The sequence below is a fragment of the Anolis carolinensis genome, chromosome 6, assembly GCF_035594765.1.
Source record: "Anolis carolinensis isolate JA03-04 chromosome 6, rAnoCar3.1.pri, whole genome shotgun sequence".
NCBI classification, from domain to species: Eukaryota; Metazoa; Chordata; class Lepidosauria; order Squamata; family Dactyloidae; genus Anolis; species Anolis carolinensis.
The window spans coordinates 3864330-3890267 of NC_085846.1; the positions used below are offsets into that span (position 1 = coordinate 3864330).

At 43.9% G+C, this 25938-nt stretch overlaps 1 protein-coding gene across 1 annotated transcript; it reads right to left on the reverse strand.

Annotated features, from left to right (window-relative positions):
- Positions 1–3025: 3025 nt before the first annotated feature.
- On the reverse strand, positions 3026–25372 carry senp3 (SUMO specific peptidase 3). The gene is made up of 11 exons (XM_062957373.1): positions 24994–25372; positions 19513–20510; positions 16945–17247; positions 14965–15076; positions 13709–13856; positions 12520–12567; positions 12178–12255; positions 8098–8235; positions 6767–6850; positions 5842–5892; positions 3026–3915 (listed from the first exon to the last, which is right to left on the reverse strand). The coding sequence occupies exons 2-11, from the start codon at positions 20495–20497 to the stop codon at positions 3805–3807; spliced, it is 2058 nt and encodes a 685-aa protein (XP_062813443.1). The 5' UTR covers positions 20498–20510; positions 24994–25372; the 3' UTR covers positions 3026–3804.
- Between the last annotated feature and the right edge of the window lie 566 nt (positions 25373–25938).

Here is a 25938-nt window from a genome sequence, read left to right on the forward strand (position 1 = left end):
CTCTTTTTTATTACATGTATTATTTTCCTGTATTATTATTATTATTATTATTTGCATTATTTTACTCTGTTATTAAAAGGATACATAAGGGCATTTACATCGAAGAAGATGAGAATAATGATTTGATCAGAGTTGGACAGTCTTATCTTAAATTTGAGCTTGATGTAAATATTCAAAAACATTTAACCTACTGATGCCTCAATTAATGTAATTTTATTGGTATCTATTTTTATTTCTGAAATTTACCACTCTCGGCTTATAGTTGAGTCAATGTTTTCCCAGTTTTTGTGTGGTAAAATTAGGTGCCTCGGCTTATATTCGGGTCGGCTTATACTCGAGTATATATGGTATATATCTGTGGAAGGTCCAGGGTGGGAGAAAGAACTCTTGTCTGTTATAGGCAACTGTGAATGTTTCAATTAATCACCTTAGTTACCTTCCACAGACATATAAACCTTATCCTTCACCCTTTAGTCTGAAGATCGAAGGACTAATTATATAGCTCCGGGTCATTGAACATGTTTTAAATTGTGGTTGCTGTTTGTTTTATTATGATGTATTTATTGTTGCGTTTGGATTTGTTTTTACTGTTGTGTTTTATTACGCTGTTGGGCTTGGTCCCTTTGTAAGCCACCCTGAGTCCCCTCGGGGAGATAAGAATAAAGTATTATTATTATTATTTTTATTGTATGACACAGCAAACAAGATAGATATGCTGGATTTCGTATCACAAAATCACAAGTCGAACACTTCCCAAGTGTCTAGGACTGTGTGATGTATTTTCGGATGATACTCGCAGGTCCCAGTCGGGGTGGCCTTTTGCAGTTGGGAGATCGTAATTTTGTCAATGTCTATTGTTTCCAAATGCCGGCTGAGATCTTTTGGCATGGCACCCAGTGTGCCCACCACCACCGGGACCACCTGCACTGGTTTCTGCCAGAATCTTTGAAGCTCAATCTTGAGGTCCTGATAGCGGCTGAGTTTTTCCTGTTGTTTTTCGTCATTGCGACTGTCACCTGGGATGGCGACATCAATGATCCAAACCTTTTTCTTTTCCACAACTGTGATGTCTGGTGTGTTGTGTTCCAGAACTTTGTCAGTCTGGATTCAGAAGTCCCACAGCATCTTTGCGTGCTCATTTTCCAATACTTTTGCAGGTTTGTGATCCCACCAGTTCTTTGCTGCTGGGAGGTGGGACTTGAGGCATAAGTTCCAACGAATCGTTTGGGCCACATAGTTGTGCCTCTGTTTGTAGTCTGTCTGTGCGATTTTCTTACAGCAACTGAGGAGATGATCCATGGTTTCGTCGGTTTCCTTGCACAGTCTGCAGTTTGGGTCATCAGCTGATTTTTAGATCTTGGCCTTGATTGCCTTTGTCCTGATGTCTTGCTCCTGGGCTGCAAGGATCAGGCCTTCTGTCTCCTTCTTCAGGGTCCCATTCGTGAGCCAGAGCCAGGTCTTCTATTATTATTATTATTATTATTATTATTATTATTATTATTATTATTATTATTATTATTATTATTATTAATTGCCTTTGTCCTGATGGCTTGCTCCTGGGCTGCAAGGATCAGGCCTTCTGTCTCCTTCTTCAGGGTCCCATTCGTGAGCCAGAGCCAGGTCCTCTCCTTGTACTGGTTTTTTGTCTGCTGTACTTTGAGGAGTTTCTGATTTTTGACTTCAATCAAAGCAGGTTCTTCACTTTGCTTGACATATTCTGCCAGGGCATGTTCTTCTTCTTTGACTGCTTGCTTTACTTGTAAGAGTCCTCTACGTGAATGATGAATGGTCATGAGTTTTCTTGTTTTTCTGTCCAAATTGTCCAGTTCCACCTGTGTCCAGTTTATGATGCCAGCAGTATATCTTATGACAGGTATGGCCCAGGTGTTTATGGCCTTGATGGTGTTGCCTCCATTGAGCTTGCTTTTGAGAATTTTTCTGACCCTTTGTGTGTATTCTTTGCTGACCACAGTTTTCACATGTTCATGCTTGATGTTGTCCAGCTGTAATATGCCCAGATATTTATAGGCCTCTGGCTGGTGAGACTTTATTGTTTGGCCATTGGGCATATTGATGCCCTCACTTTCAGTGATTTTTCCCTTCTTCAATGCCACTGTCGAACATTTGTCCAAGCCAAACTCCATGTTGATATCAGTGCTAAAAATTCGGACAGTGTTGGTTAGAGACTGGATTTCAGTTTCCGTTTTCCCACACAGCTTCAGGTCATCCATGTACATCAGATGCGAAATTTTGTGAGATTTCTTAGATGTTTGATAGCCAAGAAGTATTATTATTATTTTATTGTATGACACAACAAACAAGATAGATATGCTGGATTTCATATCACAAAATCACAAGTCGCACACTTCCCAAGTGTCTAGGTCTGTGTGATGTATTTTCTGATGATGCATGCAGATCCCAGCAGGGTGGCCTTTTGCAGTTGGCCGATCGTTTTTTTGTCAATGTCTATTGTTTCCAAATGCCGGCTGAGATCTTTTGGCACGGCACCCAATGTGCCCATCACCACCGGGACCACCTGCACTGGTTTCTGCCAGAGTCTCTGAAGTTCAGTCTTGAGGTCCTGATAGCGGCTGAGTTTTTCCTGTTGTTTTTCGTCATTGCGACTGTCACCTGGGATGGCAACATCAATGATCCAAACCTTTTTCTTTTCCACAACTGTGATGTCTGGTGTGTTGTGTTCCAGAACTTTGTCAGTCTGGTTTATTATTATTATTATTATTATTATCATTATTATTTCCCTAGTTTCCAACCGACCTCACAATCTCTGAGGATGCCTGCCATAGATGTGGGCAAAATGTCAGGAGAGAATGCTCCCAGAACATGGCCATACAGCCCAGAACCAATGCAGAAACCCAATAATAATAATCTTTCTTGTTATTGGCACCAGGCTCAGCAGCTGCTTAGTTTTACACCTCTCAACCCCCCTCCAGATTCTGGACACGGGGCTCAAGGGCTTGGCTTCAGGCTTAGGGGAGGGTGGGCAGGAAGTCCATCTGCACCGTCATGCTTCTCCAAAGAACGTCTTGTTTTTTATTTACCCACAATGGCAGCCAACGTATAAAAAATGCTTGTTTCCGTCCTCTCGGCCCCAGTGTATAAACTGTTCCCGCACCCCCCCAAAAAAACCCTCACCGCCCCTTCCCCGTCCCCCCCTTTTCTAACTCCCTCCCTCCCCCGCAAAACAACAAAACCCTTTGGGAAAAAAAATAAAGAAAAAGAAACCCAGACATCATCCACTAACACAAGTAACCAACAGGGCAATAAACTGGGGGGAGAAGTCGGGTGTGTGTGTTTGGTGGGGGGGGGGCTAACTGAGTCCTCCTCCTCCTCCCCTTCCCTTCCTGGTCCCCAAATTCAAAACGGAACGTTTGATCGAGGGTGACTTAATGCAGAAGCCCTCAATAACTCTGAGCCCACCCTCAACGTCCCCCAAAAAGAACCAACTGAGAGAAATCCCACCCGAGGCTTAAATATGAACTGGGGGGGAAAAAAGACCAGGAAGAGAGAAACAAAGAGAGAAGGGCTTCCCCCAACTTTGGGTAAAAAAAGAAAGACCTTCCCTCCGTAATAATAAGAGTCCGGTGGTCAAACCTCAAGAGTTCCTGTGACCTATGAGTGTCCTTGTTGAAGGCGCCCCAAGACGGTTGGTGAAGGAGGGGCGGGGAAGGGCCGTCCGGGGTGCGGCTCCCGCGGTGGGGCCGAGGGGGAGCGGCCTCCCGTCTCCGGCGCGGAGGGAGGGTCTCCGGGGGTGTCTGTGTGTGTCGGTGGGCGGGAGGCAGGCGGTCACGCAATGAGCTTGCAGTGGCACAGCTCCTTGTACATCTGTCGGCGGAGTTTCGGCATGTCTTGCTGCGTGAAGGTGAAGGGGAGGCCCAGAGCCAGGTATTTGGAATACTAGACGGAAGGAAAACAGAGGGAGAACCTGGAGTTAGTGGCGTAAGTCTCTCTTACTCAATATAAAACCCTTTGGCTTCCATCTTCATCGCTATGATGCTTCACCTGGGATCCTCTCTCTTCTGCAGGAGTCTACCGGATACCATGCAGCTGTGGACAAGTCTACATAGGGACCACCAAACGCAGCATTGCCCAAACAAGAGTCAAAGAACATGAAAGGCCCTGCAGACTAATTCAGCCATAGCAGAGCACTTGATGAACCAACCTGGACACAGTGTATTATTTGAGAACACAGAAATGCTGGACCACTCCAACAACAATCATGTCAGACTACACAGAGAAGCCATTGAAATCCACAAGCATGTGGACAACTTCAACAGAAAGGAGGAAACCATGAAAATGAACACAATCTGGCTACCAGTATTAAAAAAACTCTAAAATCAAAACAGTAGATGGGAACCAACACTCTGAGGGCAGAGGAGCCCCAAGGACGGCTAATGGCTGAACAAAGGATGCCCCTCAGGTAAGAGACAAAACTTTTCCAATGCTAATTAGGGTGATTAACTGAAACATTAATGCTGGCTTCCCAGTGACAAAGGACTCTTGCCACACCCTGGACTCTCCACAGATATATATTTTTTCCTTCCTTGCCCAGTTTATCCATGCCTCACAACCTCTGAGAATGCCTGCCATAGATGTGGGCGAAATGTCAGGAGAGAATACTTCTAGAACATGGCCACACAGCCCGAAAGACATAAAATAACCCATACTTCATCTTTTTGATGGGAAGCTTCCCACCAGAGTGGAAATCATCTATTGGACAGATGGCAAGCTATTTAACCTCAAGAGACTGAAAGCCAAAACCAAGGTCACCACAATATCTGTTATAGAACTCCAATATGCCGATGACAACGTAGTCTGTGCGCATTCAGAAGAAGACCTACAAGCCACTCTCAACACCTTTGCAGAAGCATACGAGAAGCTCGGCCTCTCACTGAACATCGAGAAAACCAAAGTGCTCTTCCAACAGGCACCAGCTCATCCCTCTGCAAAGCCAGGAATACAGCTTAACGGTGTCACATTAGAAAACGTTGACCCTTTCCGCTCCCTTGGCAGCCACCTCTCCACAAAAGTCAACATCGACACTGAAATACAACACCGCCTGAGCTCTGCGAGTGCAGCATTTTTCCATATGAAGCAGAGAGTGTTTGATGACCGGGACATCCGTAGAGAGACCAAGGGGCTTGTTTACAAAGCCATTCCCCTCCCAACCCTGCTCTACGCCTGCGAAACGTGGATGGTCTACAGACATCACACCAAAGTCCTGGAGCGTTTCCATCAGCGTTGCCTCAGAAAATCCTGCAAATCTCTTGGGAAGACAGGCGGACAAATGTCAGCGTGCTTGAGGAAGCAAAGACCACCAGCATTGAAGCGATGCTCCTACACCATCAACTCCGCTGGACTAAAGGCCACGTTGTCCGAATGCCCAAAGATCACCGTCTCCCAAAGCAGTTGCTCTACTCTGAACTCAAGAACGGGAAACATAATGTTGGTGGGTAGGAAAAGAGATTTAAAGATGGGCTTAAAACTGTGGCATAGACACTGAGAACTGGGAAGCCCTGGCCCTTGCGCGCTCTAACTGGAGGTCAGCTGTGACCAGCAGTGCTGTGGAGTTTGAAGAGGCACGAATGGAGAGCTTAAGGGAGAAACGTGCCAAGAGGAAGGAGCGTCAAGCTAACCCTGACCGGGACCGCCTTCCACCTGGAAACAGATGTCCTCACTGCAAGAGAACATGCAGATCAAGAATAGGTCTCCTCAGCCATCTACAGGTCCATCCCCAAGATAGCGAAGATGGAGGACCATCATCCTCGAACTACTAGGGACCGCCTAAGTAAGTTTCGGGTCTTGAGAAGGGTTCGCACTCACCTGCAAGACGAAGGCTCCACAATCGCTGTCGTTGTTTTGCCTGGCAATGTTCTGGGGGAGACAAAGGGGAGAAAGTGAAGAAGATAACAGAGACCAGGAAGGGCAATGGAGTCTTGAAGGACAGGCCTCAGGGAACAAAGCCTCTGGCAAAGAAGCCCCTTTTTACAAAGAGCCCAGAATCCTTTCCTCTTCCTCCTCTGTGTAGTGCAGTGGTTCTCAACCTGTGGGTCCCCAGGTGTTTTGGTCTACAAACCCCTTCATACCATCCCCCTCCATCAACCTGATGGTTCATTTTATCTTATTTCATCTTATTTTATTTATTTTGTGTGTGTGTGTTTTTAAATTTTTTACATTCCAACAATTAACAATATTTTTGCGATGCATGTCTTATTTCAATATACATAATACCTATGTATACATTGAATACATTGAAATTTTATTTTGTTTTACCCATTTTATGCTTTTAATGTGTACTTATGATTAATGTAATTGTACTGTTTTTATAATGTTGATCTCACTGCGTTTTATTTTTGTGATATGCCTTGTTGTATTTTGTTTGTTTTTGGGCCTTATCCCATGTTACCCGCCCCAAGTCCCTGTTGGGAGATGGGGTGGGATAGAAAAATAAAGTTACTTACTTTATTTACTTTCAACTCCCAGAAATCCCAGCCAGTTTACCAGATGTTAGGATTTCTGAGAGTCGAAGGCCAAAACATCTGGGGACCCACTGGTCTAGTGGGAATCTTTTAGCAGCCCTGGCATTAGGATCACCTGGAGAAACCCACACTTTCACCTGCTGCTGGGTTCCATCAGCATATCCAGTGTGAGCAATGCACTATAACTGGAGCAGGGAAAGATGAGATTGTACTGAGGCTTTGGGGGGCCGTTCCTCAACACTCCCTCACGAAGGAAGACAGACACTCACCATCTGGAAAACTCCTCTCCACCCGTCTCGGAAGTCAGGGCGATTCTTCTTGTCTGCTTCAGCCTGCAAATACTTGCAGATGTGCTGGACAAAAGGAACGGAAAAGAGAGCCCACATTTAATGAGGGGCAGATAATTATATTCAATTTATGCCTTAAAAGGTCAATTGGCAGCTGTTCTGGTCTAGGGATGCTCTGCTCAGGCCCAAAGCTAGTTTTCTTGGCATTTCGTAGTATTATTATTATTATTATTATTATTATTATTATTATTATTATTATTAACATAACAAGATGAGTCCACAGCAGACACTATGTTGGCTGTTGAATTGGATCACATGCCGGACACTTCCCAAGTGTCTAGGGCTGTGTGATGTATCGGTGAATAATGCATGCAGATCCCAGTCAGGTGGCCTTCCTTCTGCAGCTGGCAGGTGGGGATTTTGTCAGTGCCTATTGTGTTTAAGTGCAGGTCAAGGTCTTTAGGCCCTGCACCCAGTGTGCCCATCACCACTGGGACCACCTTGACTGGCTTATGCCAGAGTCTTTGTAGTTTGATCTTTAAATCGTCATATTGTGTCAGCTTTTTCAGTTATTATTATTATTGTATGATACAGCAAAGTAGATGTGATTGATTTCGTTTCACAAAATCACAAGTCGAGCACTTCCCAAGTGTCTAGTATTATTATACTATTATACTATTATAGTATTATTATTAGCAATATTAATATTAATAATAATAATAATAATAATAATAATAATAATAATAATAATTACTACTACAGTATTTCTACCCTGCCCTTCTCACCCAATAAGGGGACTCAGGGTGGCTTACAATATAAACATACATATAAAATTACAATAACATTTCAATTCAATTTAAGAAATTAAGTTACATTAAAACATTCATAAAATACACAAATAAATATACATCTAGGCGCGTTTTGAGTCCAAACCGGGTCTGTCATTGCGTCCTGAGACATATAGTTGTAGTTGATGCTGCTCCTACTGTTCAAAGGCCTGGTCCCACAGCCAAGTCCTAACTCTTTTACGGAAGGATAGGAGAGAGGGGGCCTGCCTGACTTCACTTGGGAGGGCGTTCTATATACCAAAGTACTTAGGAAAGCATCTTATGAAACTAACGTCTCCAGCTTGGCCCCCTGTGGATTTGTGGGTTTGAACCTGCAGAATGTGATGGCTGGGGGGTTTGGGGAGTTGAGTGAGAGGAGGCTGGTTGAGCCTTAATGGAAGAAGGCAGCCACTGCGCTTCTCCTGAGGTCCCCATGATGGTCAGCCCCCCAGGAGTGGTCCCGTCTCCTGTGTCCCAGCAGCCTACCTTGGGGCAGCGCCGGTTGAGGGTGCGCTGGGAGTCCAGGTACGTGATCTTCTTCTTCTTCACCTCCACGCAGATGAGGGACCAGTGGACCTCCAGGTGGATCGGGATGAGAAGCAGCTCCTTGTTGAAGATGTCCACCTGGGAGGGAGACGGGAGTCAGAAGACAGAAGGGACCCCAAGCGCCATCTAGCCCAGGGCTTCTGAAACTTTTTCCACTCGTGACCCCAGGCATATACGTATATAAAATACTAGCTGTGCCCGGCCACGCGTTGCTGTGGCGTATGGGAATTCTTTGTTAGGTAGGTGGAATAACAGGGAATAGCTTTGTAGCCTGAAAGCCTGGCCATTTTCTTATGTGAATCGTTGTTCGGTGAGGTGGAATAGAAAGGAATAGGCTTGCTGCGTGGAAGGTTAGGTAGTTGCCTTTTAAGGGAATGTTTTTTTGGGGTGGTAGAATTGTAATGAATAGCCTCGGTGGTTCAAAGCCTGGGTGCTTGCTATCTAGGGGAAATCTTTGAGCGAGCTGATCCTGGGCAGCCATGCTGTCCCGAAAAATACTTTGAGTTCTGCACGCATGCGTACATTGCCTGTTGTGGGTTTTGGCCTTTTTTTGGTGTTGTGATTGTTTTTTTTTTTGTGTGTGTGATTGTGTTGTATCTTACTGGAGGCACGGATGATGGATTGTGTTGCCAATTTTAGAGTTTGGGGGGTGTTGGGTTTTGTTGTTTTGTGAGTCGCCGTGATGCCAAAAGCCTTTTATATATATAGATAGAAGTATGAAAACCCAACATTTCCTGATAACAAATCAGCATTTGCAAAGCTTGCTGAACAGTCTGATTTTTTTTTTCAGTTTTGAGGAGCACAGCTGAAGTCTCTTCTGCAGAGTCTGCTGTAAACATTGCATGTTGTTGCCAACAGATTTGGGCAAATGGCTGTTGCTCAGAAACTGTTGACTACTACCTAATATTTCATGACCTCAACATTGAGCCAAGGGAGCCATATTTGGGGTTAGGAGCCACAGTTTAAGCAGCAGCGCTCTAGTTCTAGCCTACAATGATATATTTTAATATATTGGGTTTATGGTTCCCGTCTCCTTGATCAGGTTGTGTTATTTATTGCTATATAATTGTATTGTTTTACCTTGCTTAATAATGTGTTATTATGTTATGTAATGTATGTGTGGTTTTTATGATTGGAAACCGCCCTGAGTCCCATCCGGGAGATAGGGCGGTATATAAATAAAGTTTTATTTATTATTATTATTATTCTGCCATGCAGGAAGACGCTCCCCAAAGAGATGCCTATCCAACCTGTTTAAAGATCTCTTAAGATGGACTCTCTCTGGCTCCAAGGACGTCCATTCTACTGTCAAACACTTCTTCATATTACTTAAAATTTGGTGGAACCTCTTTCTTTCTCAGTTGAATTAAGTGGTTTGGATCCTATCCTTTGGAGCACAACAGAACAAAGTTGGCTCCATTTTCTCCATGACATTCTTTCAGATATTTAAAGGCACCAGAAGCTGCCTGATCCTAGAAGCTAAGCAAGGGCAGCTCTGGTTAGTACTTGGGTGGGAGATGGACAACACATATCAGGAACTCTGAGCAATATTTCAGAAGAGAGAACTCGTCTCTGAGGATTCCTTGCCTAAGGAAAAAACTCACTGGGTCACCATACGTCAACAGATGCCCTGAAGGCACACCATGTCCCCTCTTGATCTAAGCAAAACCAACCAATCTCCCCAAAAATACTCTTAGAATCATAGAATCATAGAATCATAGAATAGTAGAGTTGGAAGAGACCTCAAGGGCCATCTAGTCCAACCCCCCGCTAAGAAGCAGGAAATCGCATTCAAAGCACCCCCGACAGATGGCCATCCAGCCTCTGCTTGAAAGCCTCCAAAGAAGGAGCCTCCACCACGGCCCGGGGGAGAGAGTTCCACTGCCGAACAGCCCTCACAGTGAGGAAGTTCTTCCTGATGTTCAGGTGGAATCTCCTTTCCTGTAGTTTGAAGCCATTGTTCCGTGTCCTAGTCTGCAGGGCAGCAGAAAATAAGCTTGCTCCCTCCTCCCTATGACTTCCCCTCACATATTTGTACATGGCTATCATGTCTCCTCTCAGCCTTCTCTTCTGCAGGCTAAACATGCCCAGCTCTTTAAGCCTCTCCTCATAGGGCTTGTTCTCCAGACCCTTAATCATTTTAGTTGCCCTCCTCTGGACGCTTTCCAGCTTGTCAGCATCTCCCTTCATCTGCGGTGCCCAAAACTGGACACAGTATTCCAGGTGTGGTCTGACCAAGGCAGAATAGAGGGGGAGCAGGACTTCCCTGGATCTAGACGTTATTCCCCTATTGATGCAGGCCAAAATCCCATTGGCTTTTTTAGCTGCCGCATCACATTGTAGGCTCATGTTTAACTTGTTGTCCACGAGGACTCCAAGATCTTTTTCGCACACACTGCTGTCAAGCCAGGCGTCCCCCATTCTGTATCTTTGATTTCCATTTTTTCTGCCGAAGTGAAGTATCTTGCATTTGTCCCTGTTGAACTTCATTTTGTTAGTTTCGGCCCATCTCTCTAGTCTGTCAAGATCGTTTTGAATTCTGCTCCTGTCTTCTGGAGTGTTAGCTATCCCTCTGAGTTTGGTGTCATCTGCAAACTTGATGATCGTGCCTTCTAACCCTTCGTCTAAGTCGTTAATAAAGATGTTGAACAGAACCGGGCCCAGGACGGAGCCCTGCGGCACTCCACTTGTCACTTCTTTCCATGATGAAGACGACGCATAGGAAGCCATACGTTCCAGACCTTTAACCATTTTGCTTGCCCTTTGCTGGACACTGTCCACCTCCTCCTTTGATTGCTTTGCCCAGAACTGGACTCAGGATTGTTATTCCAGGCAAAGAGGCCTGCCCAAAGCAGGAGAGAGGCGGGCTAGGACTTCCTTCCGTCTAGGCACTACATTCCTACAGATGCAACCTAAAATTGTATTGACCTTTTCAGCTGCCGCATCACACTCTTGGCTGATGTTCAGCTTGTGGTCTACTAACAGCCCTAGATCTTTTTCACATGCATTTCTTTTTGTGTGGCGCTGGGTGCATTTTTATTTCTGCATGGTTGGGGGCAAAAAAACAAGTCCAAAACATGAACCAAAAATAAATTGGAAGGATGGGGCTGATAGACAGCGGGCTTCAGGGTCCATAAAACTTAGACTGAGAGGCCTCGTGCAACCACTCTTTGCCAACCTGTGATTTAACATTCCAAAAAGGGTTGAAAACTTGGTTATTTCAGTGTGTGTTTGATTGAACAGGCATACTGGACACTATTCCTCTCCAATGTCTCCACTCATCCTATCTACTGCATTTATTGGCCCAGCTCAAGAGATTGAAATGACTGCACATACATATATTTTATCGCCTGACCTCATCAAATACTCTACCAGTGTTTTGTATTGTTCATCATGTTTGCTGGTTATATGCTTGTTTTACATGCTTGTTTTATATGTTCTTGTTTTAAATGTATTGATACTGTATTTTATGATGTACCGGGCTTCATCCCCATATGAGCCGTCCCGAGTCCCTCCGGGGAGATGGGATGAGATACAAGAATAAAGTTTATTACAGTGTTCCTTCACTACTTCGCAGTTCACTTTTCGCGGATTCGCTGTTTCGTGGTGTTTCAATAACCTCTAAAAGACTATTATAAATCATTTAAAAAATACAATTTACAGCCTAAGGAAGGGAGGAAGGAGAAGCCGAAGGGAGAAAAAAGGAGCCCAAGTGACAATGGAAGGAGAAGGAGGCGATTTATCAACACACGATTGGTTGATAAAGACTTAAAATAGTGTATAACTACTAAAATAATGTATAAATATTAAAATAAATATAGTGTCCCTACTTTGCGGATTTTCACTTATTGCGGGTGTTCCTGGAACCTAACCCCAGCGATATGTGAGGGAACACTATTATTATTATTATTATTATTATTATTATTATTATTATTATTAACACAACTCTCACTATTTTCCTCTTTGTCCACCTCCTCCCATGGCTGATTCCGACCCCATCATCTCCGATTCCCAACTTACATTTTTGGTCCAGCGCTTCACCCCCTCGTACCCCTTGGTTCGTAGCTTATCGTAGAAAAAACTGTTGAAGAAATGAACCTGGTGGAAGAGGAAAAACAGATACAAACACATACAAAGGAGCTTCATCCCATGAAAGCAGGCTGGGGGGAGACTGGACTCGGAGGTGGAAACTGCCCTGAAGGTCCTTTCCAACTCTGTAATAACTCCACGAACCGGACACAGAGCCAAAGGGGGAGAGGTGGGCGTCCGTCCCCATCATCCGCTCAAGGTGACCAAGCCTTTTACAATCGTAAGCCCCTGAACCTACCTCTTGGGTTGGAAAATTCAAGGTTGGATGCTCACCTTCTCTGGCACCGTGTCCATGACGAGATCCCCGTACATGTTCATGACCTGTTTCGGGTGGAGTGGGGGGGGGGGGGGGGGAGGGAGAAGGGGCTTAATTACAGAGCCAAATGCAGGGCTCAACATAGGTCCACACAACTCTTGCCATGTCACAGATCCAGTCTCGCTCGCTCTATCTTTTTGGTGCCATTCAAGGCAGTGGATGTTCTAATGTAGCACAAATCTTATGTAAAATCAGACTATGTATTTTTGACATTAATACTGAAATCTGAAATACAGTAGAGTCTCACTTATCCAACATAAACAGACCGGCAGAACGTTGGATAAGCGAATATGTTGGATAATAAGGAGAGATTAAGGAAAAGCCTATTAAACATCAAATTAGGTTATGATTTTACAAATTAAGCACCAAAACATCATGTTATACAACAAATTTGACAGAAAAAGTAGTTCAATACGCAGTAATGCTAGGTAGTAATTACTTTATTTACAAATTTAGCACCAAATATCACGATGTATTGAAAACATTGATTACAAAAATGCATTGGATAATCCAGAACGTTGGATAAGTGAGTGTTGGATAAGTGAGACTCTACTGTATATACAGAAAGCCTTTACTTTCTCTCAGTTTCCCAGTTTCCCTCCAGCTTCACATCTGTGGATTTAACATCTTCTCTCTAGGAAAATTGGTCCTCCAGTGCAATCATAATAACAACAACAACTTTATTTTTATACCCCGCCTCCATCTCCCCGAAGGGACTCAGGGCGGCTTACATGGGGCCAGGCCCAGCTGGTTACAGTCAATGTAAAAAGCATAACAATATATAAACAATTCAATAAAACATATAAGAATCACATTTACAGTAAAACATAGTTAGATAAAAACCTGGGTAGGCTCCTAAAAATGAACTGCAAATGTATGGTCAATATCTGCCAGAGGTAGATCATGGAGTTGCACTGAACAATCTAAAGATTCCTCAAAAGGTGTTCTCTTGGGTCCTTCTAATCCAGTTTCCCCACTTTTGCAAGGGTACTGTGCCCCATAAGATACACCAAAGCGGGGAGCCAACTATGATCTAGTTTGAGCACAGGAATATATCAATACTGTAGGCCTCTGTATTATGGCCTCACTGCATCCCACCCTCCTCGGCCCCTTCCTATCCCTCTTCTCTCCCACCACGTGCCATACCTGGTCATTGAGCCAGTTGGGCCCATAGAGCGTCTGCAGGTCGTCCATGGTGACCACGTGGCGCTTGTAGGTCACCCGGAAGGTCCGGACCATGGCGTTGCCTGGCATGCGCTGGTAGGACTGGATCAGCTGGTTGACCATGCCTTTCCTGCAGGGAAATGCCAGAGAAAGCAAAAGGACCCTCCTTTACCATGGCAGAGGGAAACCTTGCAGCCTGGGTCTAGTCCAGGCATGGGAACACTTTGGCCCTTCGGGGGTTTTGAACTTCAGTTTCCACAATTCCAAACAGCTTACCGACTGTTAGGAATTGAGGGGGCTGAAGTCCAAAACTCCTGGAGGGCCGAAGTTTTCCCATGCCTGTTCTGGAGACTAGGATACAGGGCCACTTATTCAAATTGCAGGAAAAGAGATTCCACCAAAATGTCAGGAAACAGTTCCTGACATTTAGAGCTATTCAATGGAGGAATCTGCTGTTTCCTGAGAGTCCAGCAAAGTCCCCATCTCCTCTGGAGGTTTATACAAAGAGGCTGGATGGCAATAATAATAATAATAATAATAATAATAATAATAATAATAATAATAATAATAATTTATTCTTGTACCCCGCCCCATCTCCCCGAAGGGACTCGGGGCGGCTCACATGGGGCCTTGCCCAACATCACAATATAAAATCAAAACAAAAACACAAATTTACAACATCTGTTGGGAGTGCTTTGATTGGGTGCCCATCTAAAAGATTGATCAGGATAGCCCTGGGGGTCTGTTCCAACTCTACGATTCTATGAATTAGAATCATAGAATCGTAGAGTTGGAAGAGACCTCACGGGCTATCTAGTCCAACTCCCTGCAAGAGCTTCAAGCTACAATTAAGAGCTTCAAGCTACAACAGTCTGGTTCTTTTGGCCACAACACTTTTGTTTTGGATTCCACACCTTGCAGCGCTTCTCTGAAACAACAAGTAGCCCTTGGGGAGAAAGTGGAGTCCACTTTTGCTGTCCTAGTGTGGGTTGGGGCCTCAGCATTGAAGCTGCTGCATTCACAGCTGGGCGCAAATACAACCCTCTCCCCTTTCCCCACGATTAACTCCCAGAATCTCAGTCACAGCACTTTACTCTTTCTCTATGCCCCTCTTGACTACAAAGCAGGCCTCCTGAAGTGCTTTCAACCTCAGCCACATTCACCAAGCAGGGCTGGATGACCCTTGGGGTTCTATGGAGGATGGGGGGACCAGGGGTGGGGGGTAAGGCACGCTTTACCTCTGTGGCGTCGAGAATTCCAGCTGGAAGATGTCTTCCAGCTTCTCCACCACCTCGTCCACACTGATAGGAATGAGGCTGCCGTACATTTGCAGGAACTCGTCCAGGATGTCTGGGGGAAAGGCGAGAAGGGAGATGAGGACATGGTGACCTGACTCAGTCCAATGGAGGAGGAGGAAGAGCAAGGCCCCAGAAAGGAGCCTGGAGAACGGACGGAAGGCAAGCAGGACTGTCAGACTGACACAGCCGTCCGGGAATAATAATATAACAATAATTTTATTATTATTATTATTATTATTATTATTATTGACGTTAATAATAATATAACAATAATTTTATTTCTTCTTGAGGCAGGTTACAGCACAGTCAAAACACACAAAAATTCTATAAACACACATATTAGAACGTAGTTCTAGAAAAATACATACTAACATAGGTATATAATAATATAATATATACTAATATAATATATTGTATATACCTATAATATTGATAATAATATTATGATGTAATACAACGTCATAATAATAATAATAATAATAATTACTATAGTTGTATATTTATATTACATGCAATATTACTAATAATATTGCAATATAGTCGTATAGTACAATATAATAATATAGAATGCTTATATAGTGCTTATATAGTGCTTATATTGTGCTATACTAATAATATCATATATTGTAGATATATATAACTTGTAGGCCGCCCTGAGTCCCCTTTTGGGGTGAGAAAGGCGGGATATAAACATCACTAATAAATAAACAAACAAACAAACAAACATGTATTTCTATATAATACATACAGTATTAAATACCTAGGGCAGAGATTAAAGCACAGGGCACAAGTTTAAAATTCATGATTAAGAGAGCCAGAAAAGTATAGGAGTTTGCACAATGGATTCAAGTCCAGGATATTTCCTGCTTCTTAGCGGGGGGTTGGACTGGATGGCCCATGAGGTCTCTTCCAACTCTACTATTCTATGATTCTATAAGAATCTCTACTCAGTCCTGGGAACCCACTGGGTGACCTTGGGCAGGTCACATTCTCCCAGACTCAGAGTGAAGCAAAGGCTAAATATTATTTGAACAAATCTGGTAAGGAAACCCCATGAGAGCCTTAGTGTTGTTGCCTGTTAGAAATGACCTGAAGGCACACAGTAATGAGTTAATATCCCTCATGAAGAAGGAAGAGCACCTTAAAGCCCAATTAATCAGCATGAGAGTCTTGGGGACCTCAACTCATTTCTTCAGATGCCTGGACATCTTATGAGGAGGTGGGCTGAACTCCACAACAGCTCATGCGGAAATAAGTGTGAGTGTCTATGTGTGTCTAGATTTGGGTTCCATCTCCAAGAAAGCTCATTATGTGTATAAATTCATTATGTGTATATATGCAAATTCCAAAATATTTCCAGACTACATTCTACAGTGTGGACCAGGCATGGGCAAACTTCGGCTCTCCAGGTGTTTTGGACTTGAACTCTCACAATTCCTAACAGCCTACCAGCTGTTAGAAATCGTGTAAGTTGAAGTCCAAAACACCTGGAGGGCTGAAGTTTGCCCACGCCTGGTTTAGCACCAAAAACATGCTTTTTCAGACCCGGGGGAACCTGTGACCAGTACAGCTGCAACGTATATACATATTACATATAATATTGATAATATTATGATGTAATACAATTATACTAATAATAATACAATACAATATATTAGATGTAATATTACTAATAATATTACCGTATAATGATATAGTACAATATAGAAATTTAATGCTTATATTGTGCTATGCTAATAATATATTGTATGTACATTTGATTTGTAAGCTACTCAGAGTCCCCTTCGGGGTGAGAAGGGTGGGATATAAATGTACTAAATAAATAAATGTGTTCTTTCTCCCCCATTTCCTCAGATACAAGTCCCTACCGTTTCTGCTCTGGCTGCTTACACACATTCTCACACACAAACACACACTTACTGTGGACACACGTGATGTGTTCTTCCCGCAGAGGGCTGTGCTGGGCGGCCTTCTCGGCGAGTCTCTCCTGCCCGCTTTCAATGGCCGGCTCTGCCTGCTGGGCCCCGGCTTCCAGCCTCATTCCGGCAGGGTCCAGCAGCCTCTCTTTGTCCCGGGGGCCTTGGAAGAGCTCCTCGGCCGCACGGCCTCCGATGCTGCAGACGTTGCTGATGAGGATGGTGGCATCCGTGACTCCCGGGAGGGAGCACAAGTCGCCGTCGGGAGCCAGGGAGGAAAAGCCGTTGGGAAGGGCATCCAAGGGGCCTGCAAGCAAGAAGAGGGGGCACAAAAGACAAGTTTCAATACCAGAAAGAATGCCCCATGGATGAGGAGGGGGGACGGGGATGGTTTGAATTCTGTTGTTCCAGAGACTAGGATACAATGGAGGAACGGATTCAAATTCCATGAAAAGGGATTCCACCTAAACATTAGGAAGAACTTCCTGACGTAAGAACTGTTTTGACCATGGAATTCATTGCTTCCTGAGAGAGCTGTGGAGTTTGGAAATTCTTAAACAGAGATTGGATGGCCATCTGTTGTAAAGACTTTGATTTCTGCGTAGAAGAAGGGGGTTGGACTGGACAGCCCTTGAAGTTCTCCTCCAATTCTAGGGTTCTATGCTTCTAGGCAGATGACAGAGACCATAGAGTCAAGGAGGGCTTGGAATGAACCCCAAATATAATTATTTATTTATTATTTATTTACTACATTTATATCCCGCTCTTCTCATCCCGGAGGGGACTCAGAGCGGCTTACAAATCATTAAATTGCTATATTGTACTATATCATTATATGGTATTATTATTAGTAATATTACATTTAATATATAATATAATTAATATTATTATATTATATTATTAGTATAACTTTTTACATTATAATATTATAATCAATATTATAAGTATATACAATATATTATAAATTTATAAATTATTGTGTGTGTGACAGCCTGTTTCCCCGAAACTAAGAGTGTCTTATATTAAATTTTGCTCCCAAAGATGTGCTAGGTCTTATTTTCAGGGGATGTCTTATTTTTCCATGAAAAATAATTCACATTTATTGTTGACAAAAAAAAGAACATTTATCATACAGTAGTTGTCATCACAAACCAGCATAATCAGACAAACTGTGAATCCTATCAAGAATGTGTTACTACCATTATTTCCATGTACAACAATCTATGGTATGTACATTTACTGATCCTGCATGCTCTGGTATTGTGTTTGGCGGGCATGCTTCCAAACAAAAACTTTGCTAGGTCTTACTTTTGGGGGAGGTCTTATATTTAGCAATTCAGCAAAACCTCTACTAGGTCTTTTTTTCAGAGGATGTCTTATTTTCGAGGAAATAGTTTATATATGTAAATTAGCATAGCATGTTGCTATGGCACAGGAGACAAGATGTAACTATTTTCCTGGCTCTCAGGTTGGTATGATGTCTTCCTGCCCCCCACCCCCAATCATGGCCGCATGGTCTTATTAAAAACAAGATGCTGCCCTTACCCAGAAATCTGACTTGACTGAGGGCATTGACTCCACAGAGAGGCCCCTTCCCCCCCAAGCAGAGGGTCTTCCCCAGATCAACTCACTTGGATCCTCCTAATGGAAAAAGTGAGGCTGCCAAGTCCTATAGGTCACTACTCAAACAGTGGGTCTCAACCATGAATGGGGTCCCCTTCATCCCGAAAAGTTTGGCAACAGTAAAAATTTTCTGAACATAATGTAGTGTTCAGACAGGCCTTTGAGCCTGTGTAATCTGGCCAGCTCAATGACCCACCGATTGTGCTACTTTGCACTTCATTATTGCAAATAGCCAGCTTATTCAGATTCTAATGCATTTTAGGAAATTTTTATAATTTTTACAATTTTACTGGGATTTTACGTGTATTGTTTTTATACTTATGTCATGTATTCATTCTTGAGCACTGTGTATTGTGGTTTATAGGTGACACTACAGTGTTTCTGTGAGGCGCCCCAAGTCCCCTTTATTATTCTTTATTTATTATTATAATGTTTAAGATATTTAGGCGAATCTGTTGCACAGGGTTTGCAGAAGACGCTTCAGCTGTACTTCATAAAAAGGAAAACCAGCCAGTTCAGCAAGCCTTGCCAATGCTTATTTCTTATCAGTATATATTTGGGTTTCATACCTATTTCATATATATATATATATACACACACACACACACACACACACACACATACATACTGAAAAATCTATTCCCAAAGGGCAGGCATGAGAAAACTACAGCCCTCCAGCTTAAGCGGCTGAGGGGGAAAAGGAAAGGGCCTGAGGCTGTTACCAGCTGTTAGGAATTGTGGGAGTTGAAGTCCAAAACACCTAGAGAGCCAAGGTTTTTCCATGCCTACCATAGAGAATAAGCATCTAAGCAAAAAGAGGCCAAAATGTCCCTCTGATCCTCAGGCAATGACTGAGGATCAGACCTTGATGACATCAGTGAAACCCCCTAAAAGCCCTCTACTCCTGGCCTCGCTTTGTTAATAGTATACAACAAGTCCGGAGGTTTACCTCGGTCTCCATCCAGGCTGAGCTCTGCCTCTCCGGCCTTCCGGCTCCGGGGTGAGGCCGGGGTTCCTCCCGTGGGGAACTTGAGCATGGCGTCCGTCTCATCTTCGTCCATCTCCATGCTTCCCGGGTCCCTGTCAAAACTGACCCTCTGCAGCTCTACATACTGAGGGTAAGAGGCAGTGTCCTCCATCAATGCCCCCAGGAGGCCGAGGCGAGGGGTCTGAGGCCCGGATGAAGGCGCGGGGAAGGCGCCGTCCAAGCCGTAGTCCAAGTGGGGCTCAGAGGGAGGGTGGGGCTTGAAGGGGCGGGGCCGGCGCTTAGCTCCGCCCTGGCAGTCCTCTTCCCCGACTAAGGGGCAGCTCTTCTTGTAGAGAGGGAGGTGGTCGTCGTCCGGCTGCGACCCTGGGGAAAGGGACAAGGAGGACCGAGCCCGCTTTGTCCCCGGCCGGCGACGTGCCTTGGAAGCCATCTTGCCCCAGAGCTTCCAATGGAAAGCGAAGGAGGAGCTTTTGGAATAGAGGAGCATCCGGAAGGCTTGCAGGGCTCTCTGGCGCCGACGGCGGGAGCCGTGCCGCCTCAAGGTGCCTCCGAGCAGTGCCGGGCGCCCCCGGGAATTGGCCCCCGCCTTCACTTCGAAGGGCCAGGCCCGGCCCCCGCTACGGGCCACTTTCCCCCTGCTGCCGGATTTGTTTGGAGTAGAGTTAGACGCACCGCCTGCCACACCCCAGCCGGACATGCAGGGGAGCCCCCACTTCCCTTTGTCTTCCTCGTCGCTGCCGGAGGACATGGGGCCGAATCCTGGAGACTGTTTGCTTGCGTAGGCCAACCGACGGTTGCCCTCAAAACAGCCGCCACCGCCGCGGCGTTTGGGCTCTGGTTGGCCCCATTCCTGGGAAGGACGGCAGATCTTGTCCCGGTGGCCCAATGCGTCATGAAGGCCAGGGGATGTTCCCCAGTACTTCTTGGCCTGAATTGTTTCCTTCATGGCTCTCACAGTCCTATAAGAAAGAGAAGAAAGATGGTCTGTCAGCCATAAGGGAACCGAGATCATTCTGGTGGTAACATAATAATAATAATAATAATAATAATAATAATAATAATAATAATAAAACTTTATTTATACCCCACCACCATCTCCCCACGGGGACTCGGGGCAGCTCACATGGGGCAAGGCCTGGTCAACATAGTTCACAAAAGTAACAACGTGAATACATTAGCACAATATACACAGGTTAAAACACAATAAGGTAATAAAACAAGAGTTAATACATCAATAATAATATCAAACAACCACCAATACAATTCAGTCAACTTCATAGGTGAGGGAACTGCAGCAGCAATAATAAGAAGAACCTAGTAAACATGGGAGACAGGGCCTTCTTGGTGGCTCCACCCTAAAGAAGCTGGCCTGTGCCCCTCTACAATGCCCTTCCAACAACAGGCAAAGGCTTTTTTTTTTTTTACACTTCCACAAGTCTTTGGAAACCATCTGTTAATGATCAAAGCATGTTCAATCATGTATTGTTTTGTCCATATTTATTTTCAAAACATTACCTTTGTGAGAGACTACAACCACCAGAATCCCGCACATTATATATTCTATTTATAAAATAAACACAGCGGGACTTATATTCCCTGGGGATTGGTTCTAGGACCCAAATCTGTGGATGCTCATCCCGTTATATACAATGGTGCAGTAAAATAATAGTGTCCCTAAATGAAGCTTTGGTTTTTGAATTAAAAAAAAAAAACATTTCCAAGCTGTGAATGGTAAGGTCTGCAGATGCAGAGTCCATTGGCATGGAAGGCCAACTATCCATTAATATTGCCACCTGTTGCACTGCCACCAAGTTTGCTTAATACAATTAATGTCTGACAATCAGTCAGAAAAAAATTCTGTGTACAATTTGTCCCAAAGTTTATGTATATACCCGGATTATACTACCTAACCTGACAGGGTGGGCCATAACCCATAAAAACTCGTGCCATGAACTATGCACTTCCTAAATTGGACTGTGCTACTGTAATGACAAAATGGAACCAAGGTGGCTGACAGTCTCCTTCTGGATCAAGGATTTTGCCTCTGGAGATAATGCAGCACATGTTTTTAAAAAGGGCCCATCTACACTGACCATTTCATGCAGTTTGAAGCTAGCTTCAAACCACAACAACCAGACAACAAATTCCAACCAAAGCACATGAACGCCCTTAATGCACATCAGCCAGTCAGCAGTGCTTCCCATGTACAATGTTGCCCCACTTATACATATACTTAAGTTATACAGCATGTTTCAAAATAATGGACTCAATATCAAAGCAGTATATTTCATGATGGCAACATCTTACTAATTACACAAAAAGTTACAAACAGCTTAATGTGTCATCAAGTTTGACTAACCATTTAAAGCCAGAAACAAAAGTATCCCTCCTTTGAAGGGATAAAAATTTCATTCATGGCCCATCTGTGTAATATAGTAATTTCTAATGGCATCCATCTTATTAAAATACCCTGTATTGCAAAGCCTGATGGAATGGATCCTAAGCCACAAATACTCATACCATAAAGCACCAGTTTCCAGACTTTTTGGGTCACAGTTCAGAAGACTCCCTCCTCACTCCCCCAACTGAATATGTAAATTTGGGGTGATATCCAACTAAATTTATTTTTGGAGCAGGCATTAACTGAAAAGATAGGTGCACATGAAGGGGAGCAAGATAGCATTTCCAGCTATAGGTCTATCAGTCCTACCCAAAAGTCATTCAGTGGCACAAATTCCAATTCCATTTTTAAAGCAGAGGCACACTAAATTTCAATACACTCTAGCACAGCCTTTAAAAAAAGATTTTAAAGATTTTTCATGCAAACCTAGGGTTTTGCAGAAACACAGTTTGGGAACCAATGCCATAAAGCATTGTTTCTCAAACTCTGCTCCTCCAAGTGTTTTTGGCTTCAGCTCCCAGAAATCCCAGCAACCTTCCCAGCTTTTAGGAATTTGGAAGCTAAAGTCCAAAACATCTGGGTGAACACAGTTTGAAAAACTCTGCCATATAGGGCCTGCTATTGGTCTCCAAAGATGCACCACCATCCTTTGCTTTTGGAGAGACTTGGCTCCTTAAAGACACAGCCCAAACCAACGTTTGCCCAATAGAAGTGTGCAAACGTCCTTGAAAAAAAGCAAGCTGTTTGGCATCCTTCCACACCAATTTTACTTGTTTTTAGAGGCAAAAGGATACCTTTCCCCACCACCTGTTGAACCAACACTTATGTTTTCTTAATACAGTTAATGCCTGACAGTCAACCAGCAGTGCTTTTTACGTCCAAATTGCATCACTGTGTATGCATATTACAGTCTACAGTCTGACGGAGTCGTTATTCTCCAAAAGTTGCCCCACCATCTTTTAGACCTGGGGAGATTTTGGGCCTTAAAGGCATGGCCCACACTGAGCTAAAAGGCACGTCTTGGGCCACAGAAGGATGCAAAGAGAGAATAGGGCCTTTCTTCTCAGTGGCAAATGCCTCTAAATTTTGGAACTCCCCTCTTCTTCCCAGAGAAGCCAGAACGGCCTGCTCCCTGCTGTCCTGGCGGCTGGCTAAAACCTCCTTATTCAGGCAGGCTTTTAAAGGTGTTTAAGATCTAGTCAGGGGGTGCTGTGGTGTTTAACTTTTTTGATGGTTGTTAACTGTGAATTTTTTAGTGCTGCATGTGTTTAATTCTGTTTTAATAGTTGTATATTTCTATATTATAATATATATGCTTTTAAGGATTCAACCTGATTTTTTAAAATATTAATGTTTAATAATAATAATAATAATAATAATAATAATAATAATTTAATTGTAATCCACCCTATCTCCCTAAGGGGACTCAGGGTGGTTTCCAACAAAAGTGGCAAACATTCAGTGCCATAATAAAACAGACAAACAACAAATCAAGCTACACAATAAATAAAATAACATCAATATAAATGTATAAATAACAAAAAAATAACCTGATCAAATATTTACATAATTAAGTTGTAATATAATGCTTTTCACTGTGAGTCTCTGTAGTAATAATATATAATACATTAATATTTATTATTATTATTATTAGGGCTGGGCTTTAGCACAGCAGGTGCAGTAAATCTTGTCAATCAAAAGGTTGACAGTTCAAGGTCTGGGTCAGGGTGAGCTCCTGGCCTTTAGCCCAGCTTCCGCCTACCTAACGGTTTGAGAGCAAAATGTGAGTAGATAAATAAGCACTGCTTAAGAAGTGGGGAGGTATTTTAAAGCATCCATAAGGAAATGATGTTTTGGTGCTTAATTTGTAAAATCATAACCTAATTTGATGTTTAACAGGCTTTTCCTTATTCCCTCCTTATTATCCAAGATATTAGCTTATCCAAGCTTCTGCCGGCCCGTTTAGCTTGGATAAGTCAGACTACTGTATTGTGATATTTTGGTGCTAAATTCGTAAATACAGTAATTCCTACATAGCATTACTGCATATTGAACTACTTCTGTCAAATTTGTTGAATAACATGATGTTTTGGTGCTTAATTTGTAAAACCATAACCTATTTTGATGTTTAATAGGCTTTTCCTTAATCCCTCCTTATTATCCAAGATACTCGCTTATCCAACGTTCTGCCGACCCGTTTAACTTGGATAAGTGAGAATCTACTGTACTTCTTCTGTCAAAACATGATGTTTTGGTGCTTAATTTGTAAAACCATAACCTAATTTGATGTTTAATAGGCTTTCCCTTAATCCCTCCTTATTATCCAACATATTGCCTGGGTTCTATGAATTAGTCTCCTGTTTTAATATTGTATGTTTTATGTCGATTTTAATGACTGTTTTTACTAATATTGATGTTTTTATTGGATAATTGTTTCATTGCTGTGTTTTGATATTTGACTGTTTTATCGGGCAAGGCTCCATGTAAGCCGCCCCGAGTCCCTTCGGGGAGATGGGGCGGGGTATAAAAATAAAGTTATTATTACTATTATTATTATATTCGCTTATCCAACGTTGTGCCGGCCCGTTTATGTTGGATAAGTGAGACTCTACTCTCTATTACTAATAATATTGCAATATAGTTGTATAATATAATATATTGTATGTATATATACTTGTAAACCGCCCTGAGTCCCCTTCGGGGTGAGAAGGGCGGTATATAAATGTCGCAAATAAATAAATAAATAAATAAATAAAAATACTGCGAATAAATAAATAAATAATAAAATCATAACAATGAGTAAGTTTGAAACCTAAAAGTGGCCAAAACATTCAAGCAGAATGAAATAAATGACTATCAAATACACACACAGTTGAAGCCATACAGCAAATTTGTCCAACCTCAAGCCCATCCTGCCTTGGCTGGGTCTTTAAAAACTTTCTGCTCCAAACTGTGGAGGCTTGCCATTCATGCATTTGAATGAAGGCTTCTCCTCAGACAGGCCCTGCCCTGCCCTGCCCTGCCCTCCGAGGCCCACCTACCTGCGCCCTCGACGGCCTTCCTTCCTTCTTCCTTCAGACCCGAACTGGGGTCTCCTCTCGCAGGCAGGTCATAGGAAGCCAGGAGGAGGCGTGGCTTGGGGTACGGAGGGGGAGAGGGGCCAAAACGGTAACAGGCCGGAGGAGGCGTGGCTAAAGAACAGGCTCCAAGGTACCCAAAAGAGCGGGCCCAAGTGGCGGAGGAGGCCGAGAAAGGTCAAAAAAGGGCTCTCCCGTCCGCCTCACCGCCGTCCCTCCGAGCGGGGAAGCCGGACTCCCGGCTCGGCCTCTTCCTCGGACCCGCCGTCGCCGCCTCTTCTTTCCCTCAGGAGCCGCCGGCGCCGCCCAAAGGCGTCATCACCCGGCGCCTCAGAGAGAGAGTGGGAGGAGACAAAAAGGGGGCGGGGCCACCAAAGAGGAGGAGACAGCGCGTCATCCTCGTGCGTGACGTCACCGGCTAAGCAGCCCTCATCCGGGGATTTCGTCGCCGGGGCAACCCCGACTTCCGTTTTCCGAAGTTTCCTCTGCGCCTACAATTCCCGTCGGCCTCATCCATCGAAGGCAACGGCAAAGGATTTTGGGGATTGGAGTTTTTTAACTATTTGGAAGGGAGAACGGCTTGGAAACGTGGCTTTTCCCCCTAGACTACACTTCCCATCATGCTTTCTTCTTAAGCAGCGCCTTTCCCGCCATGTTTGCTGACATTAGGTATTCTGGGAGTTGTAGTACGAAAGTATTTTTTTCTGAATTAAAAAGGTGTAGGCCTTCAAGGTGTTTTGGACTCCAAGTCCCACCATTCCTAAGAGCCTCAGGCCCCTTCCTTTTGCCCCTCGGCCGCTTAAGCGGCCGAGGGGCAAAAGGAAAGGGCCTGAGGCTCTTAGGAATGGTGGGACTTGGAGTCCAAAACACCTTGAGGGCCCAAGTTTCCCATCCAAGTCCTACCCAGGC